General features: G+C 47.1%; 2 protein-coding genes across 2 annotated transcripts in view; both read left to right on the forward strand.

The window, feature by feature from the left end:
- The first annotated feature begins 26 nt into the window (after positions 1 to 26).
- On the forward strand, positions 27 to 5275 carry bud23 (BUD23 rRNA methyltransferase and ribosome maturation factor). The gene is made up of 12 exons (XM_056283774.1): positions 27 to 310; positions 543 to 580; positions 1214 to 1309; positions 1615 to 1697; positions 1871 to 1967; positions 2108 to 2204; positions 2315 to 2365; positions 2552 to 2637; positions 3283 to 3328; positions 3421 to 3482; positions 4389 to 4478; positions 4793 to 5275. The coding sequence occupies exons 1-12, from the start codon at positions 263 to 265 to the stop codon at positions 4845 to 4847; spliced, it is 849 nt and encodes a 282-aa protein (XP_056139749.1). The 5' UTR covers positions 27 to 262; the 3' UTR covers positions 4848 to 5275.
- Positions 5276 to 5935: 660 nt separating this feature from the next.
- The window catches only part of stx1a (syntaxin 1A (brain)), a 127179-nt gene continuing 109278 nt past the window's right edge, over positions 5936 to 23836 (forward strand). Inside the window, exon 1 of the mRNA XM_056283119.1 lies at positions 5936 to 6303. Within this exon, the coding sequence (XP_056139094.1) occupies positions 6274 to 6303 (30 nt within the window). The 5' untranslated portion in view covers positions 5936 to 6273. The remainder of the gene's footprint in view (positions 6304 to 23836) is intronic.

The following is a 23836-nucleotide window of genomic DNA, read 5'->3' on the forward strand; positions in this document are numbered from 1 at the left end:
GTGGCTTTATTTTGTTACAACGGCTCCATTATTGCACAGCATTAAAGGTGTCCATGTTTTATGCTTCAAACGATTGTTGCAACAGTCTCCGAACTACGATTTTGGATGTGAAATATTTGGCTGTCCCTTTAACGCCAGGCGTGAGTTGTCGCGTACGTGTGACGTCTCATGTTCTCACGTGTTGGTAGCCTTTAGCTCATTTAACTCGGCAGTCTTAATATCAGCTGTTTATTGTTGGATACTGTCGCATATACCGAGAACCATGGCCTCCAGTGGTCGAAGGCCTGAACATATGGCCCCTCCAGAAATGGTTAGTAATATATTTCGTAATATGAAATGCATTGGAAAGGTACACGACTTGCTTGCTATCGTTGGCATGTAGCGTACGCTGTCTTTCCCGAAAGTGGTGGTCATCCCTAAGCACCAGTGTCTATGATAAATATATGAATTTAGTTTGGCATGCTTTCAGTAGTAAGTAGAGCGCATTGACAGTTAACTACTTTCAAGACTAACCACTGCAATATCTGATCTAATCACCGTAGTTCTACAACGAAGAAGAAGCCAAGAAATACTCTCAAAAGTAAGTCGACTGTTTTGTTCATTTTAGTCCAACGTCCTTGGTGCCAGATCCCATACGAAAATTGACTATCGATAAAAGAAAGAAAATTACTAAAGCATTGCCTGCGTTTTGTTTTGTCATATACAATATTTGGCCAATGCATAGACAAAAAACACAGCAAACACTATAGTGCGTTGTCTAGTACTAGCTATAGTATTTGTGCAATAAAGTGGGGGGAGGGACTGCTGGAAATACTGTTGGCTGTTGTGTTTTATAGTAATGTTAATCAAAATCCACTAGGACACTACAGTAATTTGTTTCTGCTTTACTATAGTCTATTGTGTTGGATGGCATCAGGCATGAGTGTGATAATATTTTATCAACTAAGTTTTTAAATGAAATACCTTACTAACAAGTTGCAGACTGCGGCCTGTTTTAACGGCTTTTTGAATCGATCACTAGCTCAGAAGACATTTCTATTGTAATGTGGGGAAAATCTATTTCAACTCCACATCCAACTTCAGTTTGCCTCTTGCTAAACGTACCTAAACTTAAACCACATTTTCAGTCTGGAATATTGCTTTATTTTTGACAACAGTGGATACCAAGAAACAAAAAATTATATATATACTTGTATGTTTTGTCATTTTCCAGCTCTCGGATGATTGAGATCCAAAGCCAGATGTCAGAAAGAGCTGTAGAGCTTTTGAACCTCCCAGAAGAACAGCCCTGTTTTCTGCTCGATGTGGGGTGTGTGAGTAGTTCGGACAGATGACATGTTTAGGAAAATGCTCCGTCGGACAGTGGTTGTACTAAATTCAAACCAATTTATCAACAATTAAGTATGTCTGCACCATTTCTGATGAATCACAGGACACTTGGTCATTGTCAGTTGAATTTTAATCAGTTTTACAAATTTGAACTGTCTGCCCTCCGATTCAGTATAATGACAATGTAATCAATCAATCAATCAGTCAATCAATCAATCAAGTTGATGGCAGTGCCATGCCCATGAAAGAAGACCAATGCCGGTAACTCTCTGTCATGTCTCCCAGGTGTGGTTCAGGGCTGAGTGGAGACTTTCTGTCAGAGGAAGGACACTCATGGGTTGGAGTGGACATCAGCACTGCAATGTTGGGTTAGTTTGACAGCCATCATTCCATATGAAATAGATCCTCTTTAATTCTATGTTCTTTTGTCTTGAGCCTTCTTCTTTTTTGTTTTCCTGGCAAATTCAGAAATCTGAGTTCCACATAAATAGATTTGGAAAAAAAATCCCCAAAATGAATGAGCTTTTCTTGTCTGGGGCAGATGTTGCGCTGGAGAGGGAGGTAGAGGGAGACCTTGTGTTGGGGGACATGGGCGAAGGGATGCCTTTCCGACCTGGCACTTTTGATGGTTGCATCAGGTAATGAACTGATTGTCTGTGTCTATAAGATAATAGATTAAAGGAGCTGAACCTCAAATTTATTTTTACATTGTTTGAGTTTGTAACCTTTGTTCTTCATTTCTCCTCTCTTATCTTCTTTTCTATCCCCACACTGTCAGTATTTCTGCTTTACAGTGGCTCTGCAATGCCGACAAAAAGACACACAGTCCTCCCAGGCGACTATACACCTTTTTCAGTACTCTCTATTCTTGCCTGGTATGGTGTTATGGTTCATTTTGATTCTTACATGAAATAATGAGAGCTTCTGTCTCTGTAAAGCAAACCAAACTCAGCTCATTGAAGTGTCTGCTTTCTTTGTCTTTCAGTCAAGAGGTGCACGTGCAGTATTTCAGATTTATCCCGAGAATTCTGAACAGGTAGGAAAATACTTTTTTGTGTGTTTGTGTGTGTTAGTGAGTGAAAGATGAGTGGGTGGGAGTAGAAGGTAAATGGGTGTGAGCCTGCAGAAGAGGGCTTCAGTCCAGTGATTATGACTAAGATCTGTTACTTGTAAATTGGTTCAGTTTTATTCAACTGTTGTCTGTGTTTTTCTTTCTCTATAGCTTGAGCTGATCACAGCCCAGGCCATGAGGGCAGGCTTCAGTGGAGGCATGGTGGTGGACTATCCCAACAGCAGCAAGGCTAAAAAGTTAGTTCTTACAGAGGAAATGCCCTGACTTGGCTATTCAACCAGTAACATTTGCATTTTTGTTGGGGGGGGGGGATTTTGTCCCCCTTTTTCTCCCCAATTGTACCCGGCCAAATATCCCACTCTTCTGAGCCGTCCCGGTCGCTGCTCCACCCCCTCTGCTGATCCGGGGAGGGCTGCAGACTACCACATGTCTCCTCCGATACATGTGGAGTCGCCAGCTGCTTCTTTTCACCTGACAGTGAGGAGTTTCACCAGGGGGATGTAGCACATGGGAGGATCACGCTATTCCCCCCCAGTTCTCCCTCCCCCCTGAACAGGTGCCCCGGCCAACCAGAGGAGGCGCTAGTGCAGCAACCAGGACACATACCCACATCAAGCTTTCCTCCCGTGGGATGCGTGACCAAGCCGGAGGTAACACGGGGATTCGAACTGGAGATCCCTGTGTTGGTAGGCAATGGTATAGACCACTACGCTACCAACACGATGCCCAACATGTGCCTACCCGGATGCCCAACATTTGCATTTTTATTCCTCATAAAAGGCCTGCAAAATTCGTTGAACAGTACAGTTGGGGCAAGAATTGGCATTTGAAATGTTTTGTATATTTCTCCATCTTGATCAACATTCTCTTGTTTCTCATAGGTTCTTCCTTTGTCTGTTTGCCGGGGTAACAGGAGTCCTTCCTAAAGTAAGAAAGATGGAGACTAGGTGTTAATAGTGGGACGTCTTTCCCTCACTAAAATCCTCACTTCGATTTCCTTGTCCTTTTTTCTACTTCAGGGATTGGGCTCAGAAACTGTAGAGAGAAGCATTCCAAACCAGGTTCAGTTTTCAGGACAAAGGTAAAGCCACTGCAATTAGTAGGCAGATACTGCCTGTGATTACATGTGTTCAATAAACTTATTGCTGTAAACAAGGGCTATTTTGATGAAAGTGGTGACATATCTCAAATTCCTTCCTCCTAGTAACCCAGGTCTACATGCACTGCTTTTTATTATGCTTTTTATGCTTCCAGTTAGTTTTTTGCAGGGTAGGATGTGATGCATTAATATCCAGCTCAATGAAGTTGTGATGGAATACAGGATTTAATTCCATTTTACGCTCAAGGCAGTGAGAAGTCTGGACCTAGAACTTGGCTTTTTTGAAGTTAGCATGGACCAGGGATGGACAATATGATCCATTAAGGGCCCGTGTGGGTGCAGGTCTTTGTTCCAACCAAGCAGTTACACACCCGATTCTATTAGTCAACGGGCAGTCTTTGTTAAGGACCTTGATTTGTAGACTCAGGTGTGTAACTGCTTGGTTGGAACAAAGACCTGCACCCACACCGGCCCTTTCTGGATCACGTTGCCCACCCCTGGACGGACAGTAGCCTTCCAGAGGTTGAGTGGAGTGGGAGTGCACATGTTAAGAGAGACAAGCTACCTGTGCATTAACCACTGTATGTCAAGAAGACAGGTCACAGGCTTTGGGTGAGTGCAGGTTCCCACATGCCCTGCCTCATTAAGCCAAGGGACCTACAGAAATTAAACAAAGGGTTGTCGTCCTGTCTGATTTGAAGCCCTGTCAGGCAGATTTTCCTCCCTTTCACATGCTGCTTATGTTAAGATCTATTGTCCTGGTTATTATACACAAGACTTTGTGAAACATTTTACAAAAAAAAAAATTGTGAATTTTTTTCACACAACATAGATGAATTGAAATTAAGTTTTCAGCTCAGTCGAACACTACGCTTTTTCTCTGTGAAGATCTCGCTTCAAAAACATGAGGGGGAAGTCTGCAAAGAAGGGAAAAGACTGGATCTTGGAGAAGAAGGAGAGAAGAAGAAGACAGGGCCGGTATGTACATGGGTCGCTGTCAAACTCGTACAGAGCACTGGATCAGGTTTATGGCCAGAAAATGAAAGAATAATACCAATGTTATTTAGATTTTAAACAGGGAGTGAGTTTTCAGAATGTGACCTCACACAAATTAAATCCATCGTATCCGTACAAAAGCCTGTGGATAATGTGAAACGATGCACTTTGACTAACTTAATCACGTGGCACCACTTCTGATTCATTTTATTCTTTATCCCTTTGCTTATGCCATCTCTCTGTCTCTCTGTCTCGCTGGCTCTCTCTCTCTCTCTCTTTCTGGTAATTCCATGCAGGGATGTTCGGCCAGACACAAAGTACACTGGACGGCAAAGACGACCCAATTTCTAAGCCTGGCTTATTCAGTTATGCCTTCATTTGTACAAGTCTGGAAAATCCCACCGGATTATCACCTGTGTAGCCGCAGCGTTTGGACTCGATCAGTGTTTCCGACGCGATAGCTCAAGCAGATGACACGGAAACGGTGAAATACAAAATGGGCAGCCTTCATTCATTTTTGCATTTGGTCTAAGCGTTTGCCAGTTCCTCGCAAATGACTGTTGACAAGATTTGTACTATGCTAATGCTTGGTTGGTTATATACAGAGGACTTAAACCCTGGGCTGCCCGCTAGCTGAAGAAGACGAAACAGAAACCCGAAGAACAAAAGGTGGTGACCGTATCTGTCTGTTCGGGCTGCGGTCAGAGAATTGGAAAATCAGCAACAAATTATGAGAGGTGAAAAGCTGCTGTGGTTTGATTAAATCTTTCATGTACAGAACTGGCCAACGAGGGCATTCGTCATTTCTCATTTAGACACCGGGTTGCATACGGCTCTGTTCTTGAATTGCACATCAGAAACTTCGCTGAACGAGAAATTCATATGATTTACAGTTACTCACATCAGCTTTATTGAAGGCTGTGAGTATTAATGCAGTGTTTCTCAACCCAGTCCTCAAGGAACCCCTATCCTGCATATTTTCTTTGCAACCCTGAATAGGTACCTGTTTGCAGTTATTCAACCAATCAGCAATGAATTTTGTCAGATGTTGCACACCTTGCGTAATTAAGTGCTGCGAGATGATTGGTCGAGTAAGTACAAGCAGGGTTAAAATCTGCAGGATAGGGGGTCCTTGAGGACTCGGTTGAGAAACACTGTATGGACCCCCCCTCTCTCTTCTTCTGCTGTGTCGCATATTATCAGCAGAGGTCGCTACCGTGCCGTAGTCATCGACCTCCTGAGTCTTCATCATCACCCCATCATCATCATCGTCAGTATGACAGCCCAGCTGGGGCGTTATCGCGGAACCCGCAGCTTCTTTGGTAACCGGATCGGAGGAGGAGGCGAGTTGGTGAAGCGAAGCTCGCCGATTATAAGGAAGGTCCGCGCAGGTGTGAGCTTAGTAGCGCCTCTCTGCTGAGCGCCGTGGCGACATTAAGGTGTGCGATGGGTTAACGCTAGACGGCCTCGCCTCACCTTTTCACGAGCGTCACCCGAGTGTGAGAGCGGTCCTCGCGTCCGAAGCGGGAAAACCAGCGTCGCGCGCTGTCGGATACCCCCCCCCACCCCGCTTTAAAAAAAATTTTTTTTTACATTTTCTTTTCTAAAACGACCCCGCCTCACATCCCCCGGCTCCTCCACCGAGGCAGGACCGCCGATTTAAGCGCTGAGGGGACAAGAGTTTGGGGGAACAAAACACAACGAAAACCAAAAAACCCGGACAACCTTTCCTCCGCTCCAGCAGCGCAGCGGGACCCGGCGGATCAGAGTGACAGCCATGAAAGACCGCATGCAAGAACTTCGACACGTAAGTGGCGTTGATTTACTCACCCCCCACCCCCCCAGCAACGCGTTTGAAACTCGACCCCCCCTCCATCTTTTAAACACGTCTTATTCGGGAAATGAAGGCTTCGCCGAACAGGTAGCGCCGGGTGAGCAACAGTTGGGTCACCGCATGAGCGGAGCCGGTGTTGTGGCCGTTTATGCTGCCCTGTGGGGAAAAAGGCTCCCGTGGCGCGAATCGACAGCGGTCTAAACCCCCTAACCGTTACCCTAACCGTTACCCTAACCGTGCGCTGAACCGACAGGCAGCGCGCATCGACGGAACACCTGAAAACGCGGACCTGTTTGGTGACGTGCAGTTCGTTCGAGTCTGTCAGACCGGGTCGAGAGTCAAGAACCTTACAGTAACTTACATGGACAACCGAACTGACACGCGCGTGGGCTTCGTGTGGGATTATCATATGGAAAGAAAGTCCTTCTAAATTAGCCTATACAGCCGGTGCAACGTGAGGCGACCGCGCTAACCACCGTGCCGCCCCGTGCAGCAAGAAGGTCCTGGGTTCGAGCCCCGGGGTAGTCCAACCTTGGTGGGTCGTCCCGGGTCGTCCTCTGTGTGGAGTTTGCATGTTCTCCCCGTGTCTGCGTGGGTTTCCCCCGGGGGCTCCGGTTTCCTCCCACAGTCCAAACACATGTAGGTCAGGTGGCTCGGCCGTACTAAATTGTCCCTAGGTATGAATGTGCGTGTGCGTGTGTGTGGGCCCTGTGTGACGGCCTGGCGGCCTGTCCAGGGTGTCTCCCCGCCTGCCGCCCAGTGCCTGCTGGGGTGGGCTCCAGTATCCCCGCGACCCCGAGAGCAGGATAAGCGGTTCGGATAATGGATGGATGGATGGGATCGGTGCATGTCTGTCAAGGCTGATTGGATTTTGAGGTGGATTGGTGGACGTGGGGTTGGAGCAGGGATTTGCTCCGGCTTATATTCGCTTACTAGCTGGTCGTCGGGGACGGGCACGGTACACGCATCGTTTTGAGCCGTAGTCCACCTTGGCTGGAAACGACCGAGATTGCCAGTTTACTCTACCTGCTGCTGGGTGACTGGAGGAGGCTGCTACGCGCCACCAGCCACGGCTCAAATCCACACATTCGCCCGTCGCTTGGATGAGACGCGTCGGAAGAGCTCGCAGATGCCCAGCCCTTTACTCTTAGGAGAACCCGTATGCAGATTTTAGCCGTACTTTTTCGTCATATCCAAATTGTTGCTCCCGTCGCCCACCCAATCCGCCCTCGGCGCACGCGCGCATACGCGCGCCTAACTAATGAGTAATAAAGGTTACCCGCGATTGCGTCTTTTCGGTGTGACACATAAAAGGAAAGCCTCCTCAGAGTCCACGTTTGAGATGCACGCTGGGATATTGTGCGTGCGTGCGTGCGCGCGCGCGCGCGCGTGCGAGCCACTTTTTTTGGGACTGCGCTGCCTTGCGTCTTGTGGGAAAGGAGGGTCGTTGTCAGGTGTGTGCAGGTCTGTGGTAGGTACCGATTAAGAGGAGAAAGAGAGGGAAACTGTGTGTGGCTCTTCAGTTTTCAGAATTGATCCAGCTATGAACTGACATCTAGAGAGACATTGGTTTGACAGCGGCCCCCCCAAGCCCCTGAAAACGGCGTGTCCACACACGCGTGTGTGTGTGTGTGTGTGTATGTGCGTGTGTATGCGTGAGAGAGGTGGGTCTTGTGGCCTGTCGTGCTGCCTCTCCCTAATCATTGCTCAGATGATGGATGGAGCGTTGCAGGAGTGGGTTTGTGTTTATGAGAAAAAGGTGAAGACCGAAATGGCGCCAGAGAGGCTTCCTAAAGGCTCACTTCTATGAACAGGCTCAGATACAACCAGCGTTTATGAAAAGGCTCCAATACAACTAAATACACGGGCAAGTATGGAGAAAGTTGACTGATGCTGTATGCTTAAACATGGCCGGTGCAACACGGGGATCGCCAGTTCGAGTCCCTGTGTTACCTCCGGCTAGATCGGGCGTCCCTGCAAACACAATTGGCCGTGTCTGCGGGTGGCAAGTCGGATGTGGATATGTGTCCCGGTCATGATCGCTGCACTAGCGCCTCCTCTGGTCGGTCGGGGCGCCTGTTCGAGAGGGGAAGGGGGGAGGTAGCGTGATCCTCCCACGTGCTACATCCCCCAGGCGAAACTCCTCACTGTCAGATGAAAAGAAGCGGCTGGTGACTCCACATGTATCGGAGGAGGCATGTGGTAGTCTGCAGCTCTCCCCGGATTGGCGATTGGCAGAGGGGGTGGAGCACCGACCAGGACGGCTCGGAAGAGTGGGGTAATTGGTTGGGTACAATTGGGGAGGGAAAGAAAACAGGGGGGGGGGACAAAAATCATGGCCTGTGAAATGGCAATGAGCATTACTCATATCCGGTTACTTGCCATCAACACCCTTGGCTTACTGTTACCCATTTACACAGTCTGCCAGGTGAGCCCATCCTCTCCTATCTCATCTCCACATGTCAGTAGGCTTTTAGGAGGAGCATGGATCCCAATGCGCGATACATGGAGGAATATGACTGACTGGCAATGTCCTGACCCCAAGATGGTAAACGGGGGGGGGGGGCTGCCTTAATAGAGGGTGTTGTTTTGCCTTTTAAGTGGTAATGAGAACGTAATCTTGGAAAAATGCTGTCCGAATGAACTCGCATACTAAGTGATGTGGTCATTTGGAGAGCTCCAGTTTTCCACATTCCGTTTGTAGTCCAGCTATAGACAATTAATGTATTATTACTTGGGGCGTCAGTAGGTGAGTGTGTCAAGCATGTCGTCTGGTAAGTAGAAGGTAGCCGGTTCGATGCTCGGCTCCTTCCAGCAAAAGTGTCAAGATGTCCTTGAGCAAGACACCTAACCCCTAACTGCTCCTGATGAGCTGGTTGTTACCTTGCATGGTTGACACCGTCATTGGTGTACAAGTGTGTGTGTGTGTGTGTGTGTGTGTGTGTGCACGTGCTCGCAGGGGGGTATATAAACATATAAATTTATATATAAATCTCTCTCTCTATATATATATATATAAACGGCCATTTACTGTTATTTGAATATCAATGTAGAATGCAAATCTTTACTGGGATGTACTGTACTGAATCTACAACTACTAGTACTTTTGGCTGCTCCCTTTAGGGGGCGCCACAGTGGATCATCCGTTTCCATCGCTTCCCGTCCTCTGCATCTTCCTCTGTCATGCTCGCCACCTGCGTGTCCTCCCTCGCCACATCCATAAACCTCCTCTTTGGCCTTCCTCTTTTCCTCTTCCCTGGCAGCTCCATATTCAGCATCCTTCTCCCAATATACCCAGCGTCTCTCCACACATGTCCAAACCATCTCAATCTTGCCTCTCTTGCTTTGTCTCCAAACCGTCCACCCTGAGCTGTCCCTCTAATATACTCGTTCCTAATCCTGTCCTCCTTCGTCACTCCCAATGAAAATCTCAGCATCTTCAACTCTGCCACCTCCAGCTTCGCCTCCTGTCTTTTTGTCATTGCCACTGTCTCCAAACCACATAACATAGCTGGTCTCACTACCATCTTGTAAACCTTCCCTTTAACTCTTGCTGGTACCCTTTTGTCACAAATCACTCCTGACACTCTTCTCCACCCTGACTGCACTCTTCTTCACCTCTCTTCTGCACACCCCGTTACTTTGAACAGTTGACAGTATTTAAAGTCATACGCCTTCATCACCTCTACTCCTTGCATCCTCACCATTCCGCTGTCGTCCCTCTCATACACACATTTGTATTCCGTCTTGCTCCTACTGACTTTCATTCCTCTTCTCTCCAGTGCATACCTCCACCCTCCAGACTCCCCTCAACCTGCTCATTATTCTCACTACAGATCACAATGTCATCCGCTAACCTCATAGTCCACGGAGACTCCTGCCTGATCTCGTCCGTCAATCTGTCATCACCTTTGCAAACGAGAAAGGGCTCAGGGCTGATCCTTGATGTAATCCCACCTCCACCTTGAACCCATCTGTCATTCCAACCGCACACCTCACCATTGTCACACTTCCCTCATACATATCCTGCACCACTCCTACATACTTCCCTGCCACTCCCGACTTCCTCATACAATGCCACACCTCCTCTCTCAGCACCCTGTCATATGCTTTCTCTAAATCCACAAAGACACCAACCGGGTATCACGAGATTTCGTGTCATAGTCACGAAATTTAATCTATGAAATCATGCTGGGGGACACGATGTCACTGAAATTTTCTTGTCCAGCACCATGAAGTTGTATCTAATGGGTCAAGTTTTTCTTGCGCGAGTCACGTTATCAAGATGCTGGCTCTGGCTGGTCTGCTCTCCTGGGAGAATGCCGGTCACTTATATATATTTGAAGACACAAAAACTACGACAAAATTTCAGTGACATCATGTCCCCCAGAACGATTTCATAGATTAAATTTCGTGACTATGACACAAAATCTCGTGATACCGGGCTGAAGACACAATGTAACTCCTTCTGGCCTTCTCTATACTTCTCCATCAACATTCTCAAAGCAAACATCAAATCTGTGGTGCTCTTTCGTGGCGTGAAACCATACTGCTGCTCGCTAATCGTCACCTCTCCTCTTAACCTAGCTTCTATTACTCTTCCCATATCTTATACCATAACTTTATACCTCTGTAGTTACTGCAGCTTTGCACATCACCTTTTTTCTTGAAAATCAGTACCAGTGTGCTTCTTCTCCACTCCCCAGGCATCCTCTCACTTTCCAAGATTGTGTTAAACAATCTAGTTGAAAACTCCACTTCCATCTCTCCTAAACACCCCCATGCCTCCACAGTACGTCATCTGGACCAGCTGCCTTTCCACTCTGCATCCTCTTCATAGCTGCCCTCACTTCCTCCTTGCTAATCCACTGCACTTCCTCATTCACTATCCCCGCATTGTCCAACCTTCTCTCTCTCTCATTTTCTTCATTCATCAGCCTCTCAAAGTACTCCTTCCACCTTCTCAACACACTCTCCTTGCTTGTCAGCACATTTCCATTGCTATCCTTGATCACCCTAATCTGCTGCAGATCCTTCCCAGCTCGGTCCCTCTGTCTAGCCGATCGGTACAAGTCCTTTTGTCCTTCCTTAGTGTCTAACCTCTCATACACCTCACCATACGCCTTTACCTTTTCCTTTGCCTTTGCCGCCTCTCTCTTCACTTTACACTGCATCTTCTTTGCCAACCTCTTCCTCTGTATACTTTGCTGTACTTCCTCATTCCACCAACAAGTCTCCTTGTCTTCCTTCTTCTGTCCAGATGACACACCAAGTACCTTCCTAGCTGTCTCCCTCATTATTTCTGCAGTAGTTGCCCAGCCATCTGGCAACTCTTCACTAACACCCAGTGCCTGTCTTAACTCCTCCCTGAACTCCACACAACAGTCTTCCTTCTTCAACTTCCATTTGATCTTCTGTTCTGCCTTCACTCTGTTCCTCTTCTTGGTCTCCAAAGTCATCCTACAGACCACCATCCGATGCTGCCTAGCTACATTCTCCCCTGTCACCACCTTGCAGTCTCCAATCCCTTTCAGATCGCGTCTCCTACATAAGCTAGAGTCCACCTGTGTGCACTTTCCTCCACTTTTATACATCACCCTGTGTTCCTCTCTCTTATTGAAATATGTATTCACCACAGCCATTTCCATCCTTTTCGCAAAATCCACCACCATCTGTCCTACCACATTTCTCTCCTTGACACCATACCTACCCATCACCTTCTCATCGACTCTGTTCCCTTCACCAACATGTCCATTGAAGTCCACTCCAATCACCATTCTGTCCTCCTTGGGTACCCTCTCCACCACTTCATCCAACTCACTCCAGGATTCTTCTTTCTCTTCCATCTCACACCCAACTTGCGGGGCATATATGCTGATAACATTAATCAACACACCTTCGATTTCCACCTTCATACTCATCACTCTGTCTGACACTGTCTTCACCTCCAGCGCACTCTTGACATACTTTTCCTTCAGAATTACCCTTACCCAATTTCTCCTCCCATCCACGCCATGGTAGAAGAGTTTGAACCCACCTCCGATGCTCCTGGCCTTACTCCCCTTCCACCTGGTCTCTTGCACACACAGTATACCTACCTTCTTTTTCTCCATCATATCAGCCAGCTCTCTCCCTTTACCAGTCATAGTGGCAACATTCAAATTTCTGATTCTCACCTCCACACTCCTACCTTTCCTCCTCTCCTGCTGCCTCTGGACATGCTTTCCCCCTCTTTCTCCTTCACCCAACAGTAGCATAGTTTCCACTGGCACCCTGCTGGCCAACAGTACCATTGGCGGTCGTTGGTAACCCGGGGCTCGACCGATCCGGTATGGAAGTCTGATTTATGATCCACATATTTGATTTGGCCAAGGTTTTATGCTGGATGCCCTTCCTGTCGCAACCCTCCCCATTTATCCAGGCTTGGGACCAGCATGAAGAATGCACTGACTTGTGCATGCTCAGTGGCTGGGTTGCTTTTTTATATACACGTGTGTGTGTGTGTGTGTGTGTGTGTGTGTGTGTGTGTGTGTGTGTGTGTGTGTATATATATATATATAAAATCTTTCTCTCACACTTTTTTGGGTGGTGTGTGTCTTCCTCCAGCTCGGGTCCTCTATCAGAGACCAAGGAGTTTGAGGGTTCTGTGCAGTATCTTAGCTGTTCCTAGGACCGCACTCTTCTGGACAGAGACCTCAGATGTTGTTTCTGGATCTGCTGGAGCCACTGTCCCAGTTTGGGGGTCACAACCCCTAGTGCTCCCATTACCACTGGGACTACTATGGCTTTCCCCTTCCACAGCTGATCTTGTTCTTCCCTCAGCCATTGGTATTTCTCTAGCTTCTCGTGCTCTTTCTCCCTGATGTTGCCATTGCTATATTGATCACTACTGCTGTCTTCCTTGTCAACCACCTCAATGTCTGGTTGGTTAGCCAGCACCTGCTTGTCAGTCATTTAATTCCATTTTACGCTGCTTGAAGTCTCATAGGATCTTAGCTGTGCCATTCTCAACCACCTTTGGTGGTGTCTCCTATTTGGACTTGGGGACTTCCAGCCTGTATTCAGTACAGATATTCTTATACACTATCCCAGCCACTTGGTTATGCCTTTCAGTGTACACTTTCCCAGCTAGCATTTTACACCCTGGTACTAAGTGCTGGACTGCCTCAGGGGCATCTTTGCATAGCCTGTATCTTGAGTCTTGTCTGGTGTGGTAGACCCCTGCCTCAATCGATCAGGTCCTGAGTGCTTGTTCTTGTGCTGCTATGATCAGAGCCTCTGTGCTGTCCTTCAGTCCATCATTTTCTAGCCACTGGTAGGATTTCTCTATCAGCTATGTCTTCTATCTGTTGATGGTACAACCCATGGAGGGGCTTGATCTTCCATGATACCTCCTCTTCTTCTTCCTCCACTCTCTGTCTTTTGCTGCCCGAGGTACTCACTCAGCAGTTCTTCTTGGAGGCCCCTCTTTCTGATGTACTCATGGATGTTCCTTGTTTCATCCTGGATAGGTGCCTGACACTCACTAGCCCTCAGCCCCCATCTTTTCACTTATCGTACAGTCTCAGGCTGCTGGACTTGTGTGAGGAGTTTTCCGTGTCCTGATATCTGTGGCTTTTTATATATGTGTGTGTGTGTGTGTGTGTGTGTGTGTGTGTGTGTGTGTGTGTGTGTCCATTCTGTATGTTTGTTCACAGATGTGTGTGAGCATATCGTCATGTGACACAAGATTAACTCGTGTTAATATTTGTTTCTGGTCCAACATTGTCCATATGCTCATAAAGCTACGTTATGACATTGTGAGCTCAACATCTGCCCGCGGATGTCCTCTTCCAAATCTTCATTAGTTTGCCTCCTAAAGCTGCCAGTTTCAGGAATTGATCTGGTCATATGCTCTCTTCCTTCTCTACCTTTCGTACCCCATACCCTCATTCCCATCCAGTCACACTAATGAGGTAATTATACATTTCATACACAACATTGGCCGTCATCAATCAAATCTGATTGTTAATCATTTGGTGTCTTAGTTATTTATTCAGCCTGTCATTATGAGTGCTAGACCATTTTGCCCCTGTCTTTGTACGGCACAATATCTCCTCATCACCCGCACCCTTTTTTATGGTCCTTTTTCTTCTCCTCTCTCATCTTTTGAATTGGCCCTCTCTGCTTTTTCTCCCGTCTCCTCGTCTTCGATAACAATCCCCTCTTTTCCTTCTCCCTCCTGGTAATGATAACTTTCACCGTTAATTCAATGTGTTCCTGGCCATTGGTGAGTCACCATCACCAATAAGATCGAAAACAGCATTCTTTGCCCCCTTGCCTTCTCCAGTAGAGCCGTGTTAGTCAGTGTTACTATTGGTTCAGGCAGGGTATGCGTCTGTGTGTGGGCATGCTGTCACTGCCTGTGTGGGGTTAGAGTGACACATTAACTAATAGGATGGATGTGGTGCACAGGCCCAGGGGCCGTGTGTGTGTCTGTGTGTGTGTCTGTGCATGCATGCATTTGCATGCATGCATGGATGTATGTGTGTGTGCTTGGCTGTATCTGTGTGTCTGAGTGTGTGTCTTTGACTCTCTAAGGCCCTCTCCCTTTCATTATCCCTTTGTGCTTTTTTTCTTCTCTTCATCACTCCGGCAGCGTCTCTTTTGCCTTTATTCCCCTCTCGATTTCTTTATCTCCTTCTCTTCTGTGCTTGAGCTGATCTTGGCCATCGACTGGTGACACAAACCACAAAAAGAGGCGAGAGCTACTTGGTTTGCGTTGAAACCGTTACTGAGTATTGAGGATCCGAGGTTCTGTTTGTCCTTACAGTGAGCCTTTAGCGGTTGCCTGTGTGTTTGTCGCTGTCCCGGTTGTAACCGATAGACCGAATGGCTTTTATCAACAGAATGCATGATTTGCCATTTCCTTGCCAATTTTGCTGGGCAGCATGGTGGCGCAGTAGTTAGCGCGGTCGCCTCACAGCAAGAAGGTCGTGGGTTCGAGCCCCGGGGCAGTCCAACCTTGGTGGGTCGTCCTCCGTGTGGAGTTTGCATGTCCTCCTCGTGTCTGTGTGGGTTTCCCCCAGGGGCGCCGGTTTCCTCCCACAGTCCAAAGACATGTAGGTCAGGTGAATCGGCCGTACTAAATTGTCCCTAGGTATGAATGGGTGTGTGTGTCGGCCCTGTGATGGCCTGTCCAGGGTGTCTCCCCGCCTGCCGCCCAGTGACTGCTGGAATAGGCTCCAGCACCCCCGCGACCCTGAGAGCAGGATAAGCAGCTCAGATAATGGATGGATGGATGGATGGATTGAAAACAAAAACAACAGAGAAATGCAACATTATTGTCCTGTATGGTCAGTTTCTATGAACAAGACATTTGCACACATTCAAGCACTTTAACAACACATAGGTGTCTGCCTGACTGCATTAACGAGCCATAAAATGATTGTGACTGAGCTGGCATATCACAGTCGTTGTAGATGACGCGATGTTGACGGTGGTATCCGGTTTCTGCCGCTGGCCGATATGTAGTGTTTGCACTGTAGTTGTAAATGAGATCCTTACACGGATGGCCCACCGCCATTTATGTATCGCACCGTCTTCATCCGCCGACATCAGATGTTGCCATCTCCTGGCTTTAGTTCACTGACAGTCTCAGGGTGACTATTTCAGGCAGACAAAGGATATATAAAGAATTAATACCCCTGAGCCGTCGCCATTCGAGGTCGATGACTTTGCTCCCTTTTACCGCTGTTAAATAAATTTGCAGTGAGGTGACCTCTCTTTCACATTTTAGCGCGATATTTACTCGCAAAGTCGTACTTGAATTGTGAGATTAACTTGCCTGTCAGGATCCTGCTCAGGGATTCGGAACATGAAACACAATTCGAAACCACATGGCCTGTCCTTGAACTCACGAGGCCCTAAGTAGCTCTATCCATCTTTGTGTAATTCACATCCTACTTGTGTTTGAATGGGAAATTATATGCGAGTATGATGGATTTAGCTCCGGGGGGGACCTTGGCCGAATTATAGTTAACTATGTCCCCCCCCCTCCCCCGGTTCCTTCTCCGTCAGTTTTTCATCACTCGGTCTCTCTCTATTCCTCCCATCCTATAGCTCTTTCATCGTCCCCCTTCCGTTGCCCCCTCTGGTCCTTCCTCCTCACATGCCGCCTCTTCCACACATCTCCTGCTTTCCCTCACATTTTTCCGCAGATCTATGATTGTGTTAGCGGCTCATTTGCGCGGTCATAATTCTTCATGATCAGAGCGATAACAGAGTTGAGGTGCTCTGAATATATTCCGCAGGGGCAGATGGAGAAGGGTAAGACATAAGCAAGGCAAGCAAGGTGACAGTACATCATTTTTCCCCTGCCTGTGATCTGCCGTAGAGGTTCGACTGGAGCTTTATGACATTTTTTCTCCTGATACCACAGCCGCATCCAGAGCAGACCAATGGGAATGAAGAAACTGCTACTATATGAACGTCCGGTACAGCTGCTGAGATGCTAGGCCTACATGAAAAACCCGCTTCATGCTAAATAATCATGGCCGGAGTGAGCTGCGATGAGTAAAAGAAAAAAAAAATCATCAAATTCAGAGTCTCTGTGGAAGAGCGAGTTATCTTCAAGCAACTGAATGCCAGCCCAGCACTGACTGTCACTCATTAGTGTGCCGATAAGCAAATATTGCAGCGTGAGCCATTAAATAACAATTTATGACACTGCAGTATGTAAATTTGGGTCAGCAATTTTTAAAGGCCATCACTTTGATGATTACACTATTAAAGGTCAGGTGGACTTGGCAGAGGCTGTGTGTGTGTGTGTGTGTGTGTGTGTGTGTGTGTGTGTGTGTGCGGCCAGGCAGAGAGAGAGAAAGAGAGAGAGAGAGCTAGGGCTAAATAGAAAACGGTGAGGGCCGCGATGGACCGAAGAGGGGAAGACGAGATTGAAGGGAGACTCGGAGAGTACACACAGGAGGGGTCTTGCGGAATAACATGGGAAGGGTATAGGAGAGGAGAGAGGCGATGTGAAGAGGGGCGAGCAAACCATAGGTAATTGCGTTGTGTGGGCCAGTTATGTTGTGTGGGCCAGCCGCCGTAATGAGATTGTGAAGCGAAGCTGAATGTGGAGGCAGGAGGAGGGAGGCAGAAAGAGCGATAGGAGAGAATGACTGACGGATAGGACGGGAGCGAGAAAGATGACTAAAGAGGAGGACAAGTGAGGAGGATCATTAGGAAAAAAAGGAAATTAGTAAGGGAGCGTACACGCTAACTCACACAGGCACATGCGTGCACTCTCACAGGCTGCTGCTGTGGTGGCAGCGCTTCATCTTTCTCCTCCTCACAGTGTGCTTCCCTGTGTACCTGTTGAACCCTTCAAAGCTGCAAGTGGAGACGGTAAACACGTCCTGTTAACCTGGCCCATATTCTTATTTTACTGGTGCAAACAGCATCTTTGCTCGCGGCGCTGTTAGATATGCAATCTCACTGTATTTTCACTCCTGTAGTCTCTCTGTTTTGGCTTTTCTCTCTCCGCTTGGTATTTCTTATGTTGACACAGCAGATTTGTGTCTCTTGGACTGCTGTCGTATTTATTCTTGAGATCTGCATACTCTAAGCCAGTCCCATAGATACCACAGGGACCGCAGTACTTTATGTGCCAGGTAACGCAGAGTAACATAGAGGTGCTGCATATTTAACATGCGAAAAATATTATTTTTTTGAAGTGACAGCGTGTCCTGCAGGGGAATAAGTGCGATAGCCAGTGCACCCAGAGTAAAAATACACCATTACATTGTGGCTCATCCCAGTGATTTGATCAGCTACGTCTTAGCAGACAGTAATTTATTATCCGTGGCAAGGATGGAAATCTGAAAGACGGATATGTGGATGACAAAACATTTCTTCACTAGCGTGTACGCCGTAGGCCTCGTGAAGATGCTCCTAACCGCGTTATTGGTGAAGTGACAGCCCAATAATGCAAAATAAAATGGATGAATTCAAATTTTGGCTTGTCTGTCTTTCACTCCATGTATCCTCTCATCACCCACGCTGTTCCCCGATTGTTTGACTGCTTTCTTGAGGGCGCTACATCCTCCTCTGTCAACAGCAAGTAACTCAGCTTGCCAGCTATTCACAGCGGGTCAGTTTAGTCACCCGTGTATTTGTTGTTTGGTGGCTGGTTCCACTGGACTTTGACCATCGTCTGTCCCGAGGCACAACTCTGTGCCACCACTTTACTCACACTGTTGTCTCTTCTTTGTCGTTTTTCTCCAACAGTGCGAACCAAAATACGACTGAAGTTGTTTAAATGGCTTGTGAAGTTGCTTAACGTTGACTGTCCTGCTTTATTTTACTAAAACTATATGATTTTGTCAACTATTCCTGAGTGTGCATTATATTTCTGGGAATGTGGGTGGTACATGTCTTGAGGGCTTGAGCACAGAAGCAGGTCAAGATACGACCGCCATCTTTTTTCTTAATGTAAGCATAACGGCTCATTTTGATGTAGCTGAAGCCAAAAGGTGATTTGGAGACTTGTTATTCTTTGCTGATTGCTCCTAACGTTTTAAACAGAGAAGCGCAGCAGTGTTATGAGTATGAGCTGACCTGCCTCTTTGAGGTAGCCGCCAAGGATTTTTCCCCTAAATGATCAGATTTGAAAGTATTGCCGGTGCCGGCCGTCATTGAATTAAGCGAGTTCGGCGTGCTTGGCCTTGCAGAGAAAACGGTACTCCTCTAACAAAGGAGACATAATCAAAAAAGTTTGTGTTTGCTCTCTCGTACTTCTATCTTTGTGAGGACCGATTTGAGTGTTTAACCATCAGAGTGAGGACATTTTGGCAACGTGAGGACATTTCTGCCAGTCCTCATTTCTTTAAGGGTCTAGTTTAGGGTTAGGAATTGGCTTTAGGGTTAAGGTTAGAATTCGGGTTAGGTTAAAGGGAGGCATGTAGCTCTGATGGTTAAGGGGCCAGGGAATGAATGTAGTCAATGAGGAGTCCTCACACAGATAGGAGAGAGAGAGAGAGAGAGAGAGAGAGAGAGAGAGAGAGAGAGAGAGAGAGAGAGAGAGAGAGAGAGAGAGAGAGAGAGAGAGAGAGAGAGAGAGAGAGAGAGAGAGAGAGAGAGAGAGAGAGAGAGAGAGAGAGAGAGAGAGAGAGAGAGAGAGAGAGAGAGAGAGAGTGTATGTACACATATAACTACATAATTAATGTTACCTAGCTGCATTATGGTAATAAATGTAGCTATGCTCTTAGTAGTCTTGTGTGTGCCTGACCCATTTTATGAGTCATTTCGAATGGGACTCCGGGAAGCTGCCTGAATTGGCTGTAATATAAAGCTATCAGAAACGGGTCTGCTTTTATGTGGAAATACAGAGAACAATGAAGTAACGTCCCGAGTGGATTTTACCCCATCTCTGTGTACTCTCTACCACAGCCCTGCTTTGTCTTGTTCTCAGACTCGCCATAAAACTAGTACTTGAGCAGGCATCCTTCATTTCCTCCCTTTGCCCGGGAGCAAACATGACTGCTCATTCACCAACAAACACAGCTAGCTGCCCTTTCTCTGCCCTCTGGTTGAACTTGCCAGTAGCTGTATTTCACCCCGAGAAGACGTTATGTGTGCACAGATTGTTGTGGCTCTCTCACTTTCTTCCTTGCTCTCCTCAACTTTCTCAACTGCCAAACCCACCGGAAGCAATGACACGCGCCATGAGTCTGACCGTGGTAATGGCCCAAATGAGAGTTTGTCATCTGTACATTTCCAGCCCGGTCTGTCCTCTAGATGTGGTCTCTCATTTGTGGTGGCGTCAGTTTAGATCGTATTTTCCCCATCCTTGGCACGGTGACAGGGTTTTGTCTTCACGGGGCGATTCGCTGTTTGGATGGTGTCGCTGTAATTTAATGAACAGCGAAATCAGGCCAGTGTTGTTGCCAGGCTGTTTTGCCCGGAGTATGAGCCCCAAAGGAGGAGGGTACTGAAGATGTGTGACCTACTGGGTCAGCAGCATATAGACACGGTCGTGCGTGTATGCATGTGCACGTTTGCTGTGCACTTGTGTGTATGTGTGTGTGTTCACGCGTGCACTGCTGTGTGTTGAGGGTTCAATCCGAGGCCACCGGGTGACAGCAGAGTGTGACAGCCAGCCCTCTCCCACTTTGCCTCGCTTTCTCTCACAGATGTCTTCTCAGATGCTTCTCTCCTGAGTCACATTTGCTGTCACGTTCTGCCTCTCCTCCTCCTCCTCCTCCTCGCTCCCCTTCTCTTCAGTTCATCGCTACCTTCCTCTTGGTGTCAGCTCATGTCAAACATGCGAATGCTCCTCTCAACCCCAGGCGGTCCTCAGATGAGGACATGCAAGGCCCCGTGCCCGACACACGGCAAGTCTCGCATAGCTGATGATTGACATCGTAACAGTGCGATACAGACAGTTCCCCCAGTATTAAACCGTCTTCAGCCCGGGATTTTCTGCCTTTTATTAAAATTGCACCAGATTTTCAGAAGGGAAATAAGAGAGTGAGGAATGGCTTCAGGATGTTGGAAAGGGGAAGTGGATTTGATTATGGCTGCATGATTACGGCAGGCACACGTGGGGAAAAGATTCAGACGCTCACAGACTGCATGTGATCCTTAACATATCTGTGGTCTGTCATCTCTGTAACTGGGGGACAAGTAGTCCCAAACCGGTCCAGAACTCCTGTCTGATTTACTGATAGATCTGTGTGCTAAAACAAAGCTGATATGATCGCACAGATAACCGTATAACAGCAACAACAGCAACAATAAACACTGCTGTAATCGTTCTCTGCCTTTTTGGAGATCATAAAATGGCAATGATGAAGACGAAGTAAGATGACAGCTGGAGTTACTTTCCACAACACTGGCAAGCAAATGAAACCCGTAAGCCACTAATGGGGAATTGAATTATTTTAACAGCGCCCAGGAGAGTAAGATCTTACCATCTGAGATACAACAGATACATGTGATTAGAAATGAACATGTGATCCAGTGTGAATCATTGCATTTGAATTTGGCCTCCAACATACTGTGTGAGCATTTGGCGAGTTACACATTATAATTAGGCTAGCCGACACGTCACGGCTACTTGTTTTTGTCCATCTTTAATTTTTATCTGGGACAGCTCTCCTGTGGTATAACGTTGCCGGTATGAAGTAGAAAGTACTCAGATGTACGTGTGGTATCTCTTGGCTTGTGTGAAGGTAAAGGATTTATTGACTCAAGGCCGAGTCAATAATTCCTGAAAGTAACAACTGTCTACGGAGCCTGTGTTTAAAAGCCACCATGGGCGAACTTACAACGTACTAAAAGTACATAATGTGTTATAGCGCTGTCTGTAAGGGTCTATCAATCACTCGGAGAATAAGACATGTACTAGTACTTGTGATCATCATGGGGAATAAAAAACTGAAGGTTGTCTAAATACACATTGCTGCTGCTGTTGAAATAGGCCTCGAACCACGGCTCACAAAGGTCTGTAACAGCGGCGGTTCTAAGGGGGGGCAAGGGGGGCCAGTGCCCCTATAATACTAAGCCTGCCCCCCCCGGCCCCCCTAACTGTGGTGAATACAGTTAGGGGGGGCAGGGAACCAGAAAATAAATCATGTTGTATAGTCGAACCATTTAGGTGACGGACCAACTGGATTTTGTTATATGTCTATCGTTTGTCTTTTGGAGAACCAAAAGACAAACGATAGACATATAACAAAATGGGGGTGGTGGTGTGGTATGTGCTATGGGGGCGGTGGTGGTATGTAACAGTTGTGCTTAATATATTTGGTACCCCTAAAATCGCACGTGGCCCCAGCCTGCCCCCCCCTTTGAAATGGCCTAGAACCGCCACTGGTCTGTAAAGATGCAGCCAGGCACACGTCCAAAATCTCACTGAGGTAGTAAATATTTAACCCCGTCTTTTAACATGAAAACAGGTTAGTTTTACCATAGGATAGTTAAACTGATTGCCCTGGTGATATGTGCAACACACACACACAAAAACGAGCTGGCACCAGGAGCCCGATTTTAGACAGAAAAATCCCAGTCATTGTGAGGGAGAAAATCAAAATGTAAAGCAGCGATTTTCCTACATCATGCTGACACATTTGGGGTCCAGCACATTAGGACCAGAACAATATGAGCCAAATAGCAAGTCGGCAAGCCGGCGTTACTCTGTGTTTGCATCAGAGGCGACGCCAGATTCTGCGGCGATGCAAATCAATGAAAAGTTAATGGAAAGGCAATGAGGTGCCACAAATTGCTCCAGGCAGTGCTTCATTTAAGCCGGATGCTGCCGAATCCTCCTCGGGGCAAATTTCTGGTTGTATTCCGGTATTTGCTTCTGAGGCAATCAGCAACCGTCACTGGTCATCTACCAAATCACTTTTCTTGTGCCCCCCCCAATTCAGCAGCATATATATCCACTTATTTTCAACAATTTGGTTAGTGTCAACCGATTTAGCCTCAATTACTGTTTGGATAAAGTGCCCAAGGGGAGCAAAAGGGACGTTTTCTACTTTTTCGTTCTTCTGTAAATTGGGTGTATACTGTACTTGGACTAGTTAATCGGTGCTCAGTCACGTCCGTATCGGTCTTTCGGACTTGGGCCGTTTCCAAGGGCGACGCGACGCCGGGCGCCATCTTCCAAGGATCAGAGGCATCGTGACAGCACGACCGAAAGACCGATTGTATCATGACTAAATTTAAGAATTGCCAAGATGGCGCTCTGAGCGGTGACGTTTTCGTGAGCTCTGCAAACCTAATTGTTTTTTTTAAACTAAATACGGTGAACAAGGACTTTATTTGTGCCTATTGGACAATTACTACTCACCCGCAACTTTTGCTGACGCCAACAAACCAAAATGAGCAAACTTGAGAAAAGAAAGAACGAACCTAGGAAGTCTACAGCTAACATCAGCCCCGCTAGCAAGCCTGCTAACGTTAGCCAACCCAAGAAGTCAACTTCGACACCTGATAAGCCTGCTGACGGTAAACATACTTTTCTCGACTCCATGCATGACTATCTCGAAGCGGTACCCGAACCACCACAATTTGCCCTGATGGAAGAAGACTTTCCTTCGCTTCCTCTCACACCATGTTGCTCTCCTGCCGGTAAGCTAAGAAAAGTTGGGGACGCGGAGACAACTACTGTTCTCTCCCAGCTCTCGTCTCTTACTAGGCTGATTAACTCGAGGTCGGATACGCTGGAAAAAAATGGTCAGTGGCAACACCACAGTGATCTCCGAGGTGAAAATGGCAGTTCAAGAGAACACTAAACAAATCACAGCCGTGAAAGAGTCATTTGATGCTGTATGTGCTGAGATAAAGGATATGAAGGACAGAGTTGTCAACGTTGAATCACAGCTTGAAAAATACAAGGCATACGCTGAAACACTGGAGAAGCGGATCTCTCACCTGGAGAGCTATTCACGGCGTTGGAATTTAAAACTATACGGCTTGGCCGAGAAGGAAAAGCAAGACTTGCGGCAAGAGGTTATCCAGGTGT

This window comes from Lampris incognitus, chromosome 7 (assembly GCF_029633865.1).
Source record: "Lampris incognitus isolate fLamInc1 chromosome 7, fLamInc1.hap2, whole genome shotgun sequence".
In the NCBI taxonomy this organism is placed as follows: Eukaryota; Metazoa; Chordata; class Actinopteri; order Lampriformes; family Lampridae; genus Lampris; species Lampris incognitus.